The 9,274-nt window shown below is 34.4% G+C and overlaps 1 protein-coding gene across 1 annotated transcript; it reads left to right on the forward strand.

Moving 5' to 3' along the window:
• LOC109842157 (probable protein phosphatase 2C 66) lies at positions 2-7,120 on the forward strand (the record flags this gene model as incomplete). Its single annotated transcript, XM_020411064.1, has 5 exons — positions 2-232; positions 3,911-4,297; positions 4,412-4,529; positions 5,321-5,544; positions 6,196-7,120. Coding segments are annotated over 5 exons (1,470 nt in total), but the record flags the coding sequence as incomplete, so codon positions are not given.

Raw genomic sequence — 9,274 nt, forward strand, 5'->3', positions numbered from 1 at the left:
GCCCTCGGCCTTGGCCTCTGGGTCCAAGAGATGGAGAGAGAAGAAGAAGAAGAAGAAGCAGAGGAGACGAGAGAATGGAGGAGGAGGAGGAGGAGGAGGGGGAGGAGGAGGTTCGGAGGAGCTCTATCGGGTTCCGGGTCGGATGTTTGCTAACGGGTCGAGTGATGCTGCCTGCCTCTTTACTCAGCAAGGGAAGAAGGGGACTAATCAGGACGCTATGATAGTGTGGGAGGTAAAACGACCCATTAATTTCACTTAATTATGGTTATCGTTTTTGTGATTTTTGGATGACCTCTTTTCTCTATTTGATGGTCGAAATTTGTATATAGACGCATTTGGGATGTGGGTTTTCTTTTGAGTTTATGTTTCGAGTTTTAATTGGAGGAAGTGGGCTTAGAAATTCCATGTTTTAGAATTTCGTTTTCGAGCTGGTATGATTTTTTTGTATGGAGAAAGTGATGTTTGAAGCTTCACAGTTGTACCCATTAAGAGAATTTATTTTTATTTACCTTTGCAGATGCTTATATTGCTTAGTGTTTTTAAACTTATCCAAGTTCTAGTATAAGTTTGTCGTTCGATGTGAGAGGAGAAGATATCTGTCGATGGAGAATTTGATTTTACTGGAGAATAATGATGGGAGGAAATGGTGCTTGGACTTTTCTTTTTCTTTTTTTCTCTCTTTTATGTATGTATGTGAAAGAATTAGATAGAAAATACTAGAGTATCAATTTCTTTAAGTTTTTGTGCAAATTAGTGGACAAGTTATCAGTATGGAGTTGATGGTTATTTTTTTTTTGGGGGTGGGGGGTTAGTTCATTGTCTTTCCCTCCTTTGTGTTAGAATAGAATTAATTTGTTGAGTTGTTTAAATGAATGAAATTTGATGAACTTGCAGTTTGATTTTCAGCAAATTTTCCATCCTTTGGTATCAACTCTATTTATGTTATGGTATGTTAGTCATTTGTAGGTATCATCTGGAAGATATTAGTTCTGTCATCATATAGAATACCCTCTATTGTAAGTTTCTGAATGACAGGGGAGAATTTTTTTTATGATTACTTGATAAGATAACAACTTCTAACATGCATCTTTTTTAGTTGAACGTGACTGTGCCGAAAATTACCCTGACATGAGCATGTTTGTTTCTCAGTTGTCCTCTTTGTGACAACTTTTTATTCACTACCAAAGATAATATTGCACCTAACAACTATTAATGGTTAGAAAACAGGTGGTGGTTAATGAAAGAGTACCACCTCACAAACACATCCCTTACCTCAGCTTCAACTGCTCCTCATTTGATGAAAATATAATAGATGAGTAGTCATTCACTTAAATAATCGTTGTAGCAATATATACCTTGCTTGTTTCAGATTCTTTCTACTACTACGTTGAGGTTGTGGATGTGTCCCCCCAAATTTTAGCGTCTGGTGTTAGGGGATTCAGGCATCTCGTACCTATAATCAAGCAACAAAAATAAAAGGGATCATTAAAAAAAAGGATTGTTAGATTCCATGTTTTAAACTTATTATTTCAGTAGCATGTGCTTAGACATTTGTTTGAGAAACATTGAGTTCGAACTGTTAGTTTCATTGATTCGGTGCAAGTGATGCTTTTAATGTTGTTTTTGAAGGGGTGCTATTTCAACAGGATCTTGTTAAAACCTTTTTTAAACCTTCACAATTGATATAAATTAGGTTTTTTATCTGTTTATATTTGGAAACATAAGTTAATAGTGTTAAAATAGCCTTCCATCATAATTGTTTTGCAGCTCTCAATAGTGTCTTGTGGACCATGTTCATGAGTTACTTGTACTTCTTAATGTTCCCCTCCACATACTCTAATGCCCCCTCCTGACCCACCCGTTCACCCACACCCACCCCCAGACCATAACACAGACGCACAACAAATATGCTCTTCTCTTCTCCTTACATCTTTAATTCCCTTTTACGAATGACCCCAAACTCATTACTTCTTATTGTCAATGAAAATCATTATATTTTTGTAATCTCCAGTGTATATGCACTAGTATATATTGTGCCTTTTTGGGAGGATACTACTTGTCAAACTTCTTGCTTTTTGTATGCTACTTTTTCAATTATTGTGATCATGTATTTTTTTGATGGATCATCAATGTTTAGCTTTGTTTTATTTTAAGTTTGCTTTTATCTTGTATAAATTACATGCATATACTTTAACTAAGTCTAGTGATGACCTGTTTTTCATTTATTATTTTATGCTCAAAGTTGAGCAAGTTTACTTTAGCCCATATGCCAATCTTGAAATAAAGGAGGGCAATTGCAACTTAAAGGTTTTTTAAACTTGGAGTTGCTTGGGTCTTAGAAAAAATAAAGAAAACTTCAGCTATCCTTGTTTCTGTGAAGATGTGAAATGTTGTCAATCTTTAAAATCGTTAATTATTGTATGAATATAACTCAATAAGCAGAAGTTCGTTCTGAAATTTCTGCTTGAAGAGGCGTTTTCAGTCTTTCCTCTTTGCAGAGAAGCGCATTTAGCATTTCCTGAAAAAGAATTGATCACACTAGATTAACGTCCTGCAGTTTAACAACGTGAAGAATGAAGTTTCCTATAACAACCTGGTCTAGAACATTGGTCGTATAACATTATCGATTACATTTGACCTATTTTCAACCAATGGGTATACATATTAATAGATAGCCCTGAATATTACCCTTGTGAACACCTTCAGGTATTCAATAATGGTATTTGGCTTTAGATAAATTCATCAATTTAGGAGTGGTCTACTTTTAAAAGAAGGTCAAATTATTCACTTCATGCCATAAGACTAGTTGTAAATTTAGGATCATGTACATGGACCCATTATGAAGCTCCCCTGCATGTTAAACTTGAAGCTAAAATTTAGACCTTGTGTATTCATAGATATCACTAGATAATTTCATATTTTGTGTTTTAGTAATAGTAGCGATAGATCAGTTAATGCCTAGTTGTTCTTGTTCCTGTTAGCCTTGTTATTTAATATCAGATAATATTTACCTAGAAGATTTAGTATGAAGTATTGTATGGCTAACAGAGTAACAGTGTATCAAGTAAACCTAGACAATTAACACTCCTTTTTTCTTCTGGGCTTTTAGGCCACACGGAGCGGCCTCCAATATAAACATGACTCGTGCAAAATAAATTTGGGGTAAATTAACATTTTTTAAATCGCAAATGCTTATATTTGGATGCAGGCCTGCAGCCACATGACGATCTGGTACCAATTTAGATACCCAAATGCTTAAGCTGATGGGGTGCAGGATAACATTATATATCAAGCAGACTAAGTCTTAACAATCTATATTGTTTACTAAAGACTTCCAATCTCAGTTTACTTCTATTTGAGTGTCCTTGGAGTTAAAAAGAAAACAAATAATAGAAAGCTAAAGGAAACAGTTCCAAGTTTCAAGCTTTACAAATTTCAAACTCTTATCTCAATTTAAACATCATATAATTGTCCTACATATGTCCAACTTCACAATTGGTTCTTATTATTTCTTAAAAAGATAAAGTTCCAATTATTTTCAAAAATTGTGAATGTTAGCGCTTTTGTTCAATCCTTTCTTCAATGCTATATAGTCTGTTGCTAGCTTGAACTTTAGTCATGCTCCCTTTGCCATAGATCTTGAGTTGACTCTATTGATAGACTGTTCCGAGTTATAATTCTCATCTGGTTGAGGTTCTTATTTTTGTGCCATCTGCTGTTAACTCCAACCTGCTCATTTAATTAATATAATTTTTTTTCTTTTATTTTGTTAAATGTATTTTTTACAGTTTCCTTTATCATGCTATATAGCTTCATTGAACTTGCCACATTCATACAGAAATCTATCTCTGAATAATCTTATAATTTATGTTTGTTGCTTAAGGGTTATTTTTCGTTCTCGTGGTTGTAGAATTTCACATTAAGAAGTGACACCATCTTTTGTGGTGTATTTGACGGTCACGGTCCATATGGGCATATGGTTGCCAAGAAAGTCAGAGACTCACTTCCTCTTAAGTTAACCACTGAATGGAAAACCACTGCTAGTGGTCAAGACAGTCCTCATCTGAATGGCAGCGCATCTGGCAGTATGAACTCTGAAGAGTCAGCATGTGCTAACATTGACGATGAGTTGTCAGAGCCCGTAGATGCTGATGAGAATACTAAGCTACCTGCTATGTATCCAATATTGAAGCAGTCTCTTCTGAAATCTTTCAAGTTGATGGATAAAGAGTTGAAGCTTCATCCTATGATTGATTGTTTCTGCAGTGGTACTACAGCTGTTACTGTGATAAAACAGGTAATGACTTCTATAGTCTACTTCCAAGTTTGACTTGTAGTTTTTTGAACATTGGTTTTTTGCCTTCGCCAATTTGCAGGCTATTTTAGTTTTTTGCAACTTGCACTTCTTCAGGGACAGGATCTTGTAATTGGGAATGTTGGAGACTCTAGAGCAATACTGGGTACACGAGATCAAAATAATAATTTGATTGCTGTCCAGCTGACTGTTGATTTGAAGCCCAATCTTCCAAGTACGTTACGTTCCTGCTCTTATCTCTTTTCAAAAGATCTCTTTGAAAGCAGTATTCTTTTGAGAACTAATATTTTCTTTGTGCTAGCTATTCTGAATTTCTTAAGTGAAAAAAAGGAAATGATTTGAATCCTTGAGCCATCGCAGGGAATTCTATTTTTATTTGTCAATAGAGATTTAAAGGCTTTCTTAAAGTGTGGCTCATGGTGATCTCATTGTCATTATATCCTTGGTCTTTGTCTATTTGTCATGGCTTGATTGCATTTAAATATTCTATAGTTTCTCCTACTTATATGCCCTCACTTGTTTTTGACAACACTTATATGCCCTAAAGTTTTTAAAACTTACAGTTATATACCTTCACTTTATTTAACAGCACATTTATACCCTAAAGTTTTTAAGACTTGCACTTTTATACCCTTAAGTTTTATAAGTGTGCACTTAAATACCGTCGGTTATGCAAACTTGAGGGTATTTAAGTGCAAGTTTTAAAAACTTGGGGTCTTTAAGTGCATGTTTTAAGAAATTTTAGGTTATTTAAGTGTGGATTTTTAAACTTTAGGGCAGGTAAGTGCTTTCAAAAAAGTGAAGTACTCCTATCGGGAAAAAAAGAAAGAAAAAAAGTGAAGTACAAGTTTTAAAAACTTTAGGGTATATAAGTGCTACCAGAGCGTATATAAGTGCAAGGTAGGGAAAACTATAGGCTATTTAAGTGCAATTAAGCCATTTGTCATTCCAGTTTATACAGAATTAAGATTTATAATATTTGATATTAATTATTTTTACATACAGGGGAAGCTGCCAGGATTCATCAATGCAAAGGAAGGGTTTTTGCCTTGCAAGATGAACCAGAAGTTGCACGTGTGTGGTTGCCAAATAGTGATTCTCCCGGTTTGGCTATGGCTAGAGCATTTGGAGACTTTTGCCTGAAGGATTATGGTTTGATCTCTGTGCCTGATATCTCCTATCGTCTTCTTACTGAGAAAGACGAGTTTATTGTTCTTGCAACTGATGGGGTAATCTCAACTGTTTATACTATGATATTCAGCGTTCTAAAATTGATAAATCTAGTCTTTCATTTTGGTTATTTAAGAATTTGGAAGACTTTTAAAAGTGGAAAAGTAAAATATCACTTTCAGCCATGCATTTTATGTCTTCTTGATTCGGGGACAAATTTATTTATTTTTATTTGCAGACTCTTTAAATGATGTAGGTCGATGTTAATATATTGACTTATAAAAATGGACACCCCCCAACATGGAATTATGATGTAAAGGTTTTGGCTCCAAATCCTTCCCAAAGGATTTACGTTTATCCATGAGAACAATAGTATACATTTCATCACTTATAGAGCTCAATGTAGAATTTGAATTGAATCCTGAATCTGTTAAAACAATTTTCTTGCTTTATTTTCCTTACCTATGAACATTACAAACTCATAGTTACAAGCTTATAATCAAATTCCTCTTACTTTTTAATTTTAATATCTATGTGCTGTATCTCATTCATATCCCTCACCCCCTGCCTTGGTCTTTCTGTTAGTACTTCCATCTAAAGTTTTTACTGCCACAAAGAGCTTTTGCCAAGGGCAAACACCATTCTTTCATGCTTATCATCATGATTTATGTAGAAAAAGCTCCAAGCTAATCATATTTTGATTTACGCAGATTTGGGATGTTCTCTCTAACAAGGAAGTCGCGGACATAGTAGCTTCAGCACCAACTCATGCAACTGCAGCACGAGCCCTCGTTGAATGTGCCGTCCGTGCATGGAGGTTCAAATTCCCCACATCCAAGATTGACGACTGTGCAGCTGTTTGTCTGTTTTTGGATCCCCAAGTCCAAGAGAGCAAACCCATCATAAAACCTCAAGGGCAACCCACGGACAAAGAAGAGGTGAACAATGATGCATCTCGGAGTTACATTTCCTCATTGGAGAACTCAAGTATGCATCATGGTGATGACGATGATGAGATTGTACCAGTATGTGAGGAGCCTATAATGGAGAAATTACCGGGGAGGTCAAATTCAACAAGGAGTCTTGCTGATTGCATGTTGATTTCAGAGGAAGAAGAATGGTCGGCTCTAGAAGGTGTTACTAGAGTGAACTCTCTTGTGAACCTTCCAAGATTCTTGGCCGGTGATAAAAGGTCTAGTAGCCAGAAAAAGCAGTTGTAGAAAGGACTAAAGAAATTCCAAAATTGGAGACTTCCCCCCCATCTTATGATAATTATTTGAACCTAGCATGCCGATGTCTGGTTTAGTTTCAAGACAGTATTGTTTTATGGTTGGTGAGGGAAGTCATTCTTCATAGGTTTCTTTAATATGTAGAAATCTTTTTTGTTTTGGAAGAAACCTATGAATTATGTCTTGCCTCCTGCTTGTAAGGAAAATGATAGTTATGAGACAATATTTTCATAGTGAATGTTTATGTTTCTTCTACATGATGTATGTTGTCTGATTTTGGACAGCAGTGATACGTTCCATGCTTTTCGTATGGTACTGTAGGTTTTCTGCCTAAACTCCAGAGGTCTCTGCTTCCTCTTATTTGTAACATTCCTTTGTAAATTCAAGTATTTGTATGGATTTGTTCTGTTCTGTATAGAACATGGAAAGGTGCTTTACTTCTAGTTTTCATGTGATTTGATTAATTCCAGAAAACTTTATTGTATTATATTTTCACTTAAAATACTTTATAGTTTTACTTTATAGTTTCACTCACTTAGCACTTACATACCCTCACTTCTTTCTCTTAGCATTGATATACTCTTAAGCAGGGGTGCTAAACCATATTTGTATTTGAGGAAATATCCGTAACCGTATCCGTTAGGATACGGATATGGTTACTCAAATCTATAACCGATAGAATATGGTTACAGATATGGTTTTGTAGTGAAATATCTGTATCCGTATCCGAAATATCTGAATACATATGAGTCATACTCTTATGATAGCTTCGATTCTTAGATTATGGATTTGTGATTAATTTTGATGATCAAGATGTCTAATCTTAACTTATCAATTATAATGAATATATTAACGAACTCTTTTGTATCATATGAACTATGTTTTTCTCCATACTAGCTAGTTTTCTCATATCCGTTTTGTACATGCATGCGCTCATATATCCGCATGTATATCCGTAACCGTATCCGATTTTAGCCGATATGGTTATGAATTTTTCTTACCGAGTTATATTCGTATTTGTATCCGTATCCGACATGGGTAAGCGGATATGGATATGGTAAGCATCATAGCTGAGCCGTATCCGGACCGAGTGCAACCCTCCTCTTAAGTTGTTTAAACTTGGCATGTACCCTCTATCATGCAAATCATGCAAACATAAATATTCTTTCACCCGAATATTACTCTATGATGCTTACAAACTAAGTATAGAGATTTCTACCATTAATATTTGTTAAATTTATCAATAGACCAATCCAAACTCTAAAAAAAAGTAGAATGAAGATAAATTTAAAATAGAATTTTATAGGTTTTACAGTAAATGGAACATATATTAATACTTAATAAGCTTTATAATTCAGTTGAATTTTTTTCATTTCTGCATGATTGGTAGTACTAACATGTCACTTTTAAATTACTTAGGGTATACTAATTAGCATAGCGCGGAAGTAATGAACCTCGAAATCTACCAAGGGTTGTTCTTTAAATCTACAAAGAACAATATTCGAATCCACGAAGAGAATATAATAAAGATGAATTTTATTGATGTAAAAGTTATCCATTAATTCTAGGGTTAACATGCCTCCTCTAAATAAAAAAAACACCTAATAAGACTAGAATTACAAAAAAAAAAAAAGAAAAGAAAAGAGAAAAGTATCAAATCCTATCCTAAAAAGGCTCCCTAGTCCCTATAATAGTAAAAATAAATTATCAATCAAAATTAAATTTGTTTCCTAGTCTAATTGACTCTAGCTTTATTATTAAAAATAAATAAAAGCTGACTCCATCTTTATTATTAAAAATAAATAAAAGCCAATTGTTTTTTGATTTCTGCCAAAAACTAGTGATACTAATGTGATTTCGGGAATTTGTTAATTTGGATGTCTTCATCTCATTGAGATAGATGATTTTTATATATAATATGTCAGAATCCGCCTTCCGAATTAACAAATATGGTTGTTTCTTTGCGAGCAAAATCAATAATTCATCTATATCTGCATTTGACTCATGAAAGTCTTACTTCTCCATGAATTTGCTTGTTATATGTCCTACATCAGTCTTCTTAAGTTGAAAGAAGCTTGACCCCGAGCTTATATTTGCTTGAATAGTAGCTTCCTCGAGAAATATTATTTATTCTCATGTGTCAAGCAACATTTGCCTTACATTTGACATTAATCTTTTCCCCTTATTCTTTTATCTCCTCGCCTAGGTCTCCTTCTGAATTAAACTTATGTATGAATTTTTCCCGCATCATGTTTATGTGACTGACATTATGAAGATCTATAGATGACATGAAAAACTCCTCCAAATCTTTTCATTGCTGCTTTTTATATTCTTGTTTCAGAAAATACATCTCAATCTTGTCAAAATCATTAACACTCTTTATTTCAAAAGAAGAATTTCTCTCACACTCTATACATAATTCTTTTAGCTCCTTTGCCTCGGGCCCTTCACCAAACAAGCCACACATATCATCATTTGCCTCACTCACCATTATAACATTTTTCTCCATCGGGGCAACATTAATATGTGTAATACCACTCACAATCTCTTTTGGAATATC

The sequence above is a fragment of the Asparagus officinalis genome, chromosome 5 (assembly GCF_001876935.1).
Source record: "Asparagus officinalis chromosome 5, Aspof.V1, whole genome shotgun sequence".
Lineage (NCBI taxonomy): Eukaryota > Viridiplantae > Streptophyta > Magnoliopsida > Asparagales > Asparagaceae > Asparagus > Asparagus officinalis.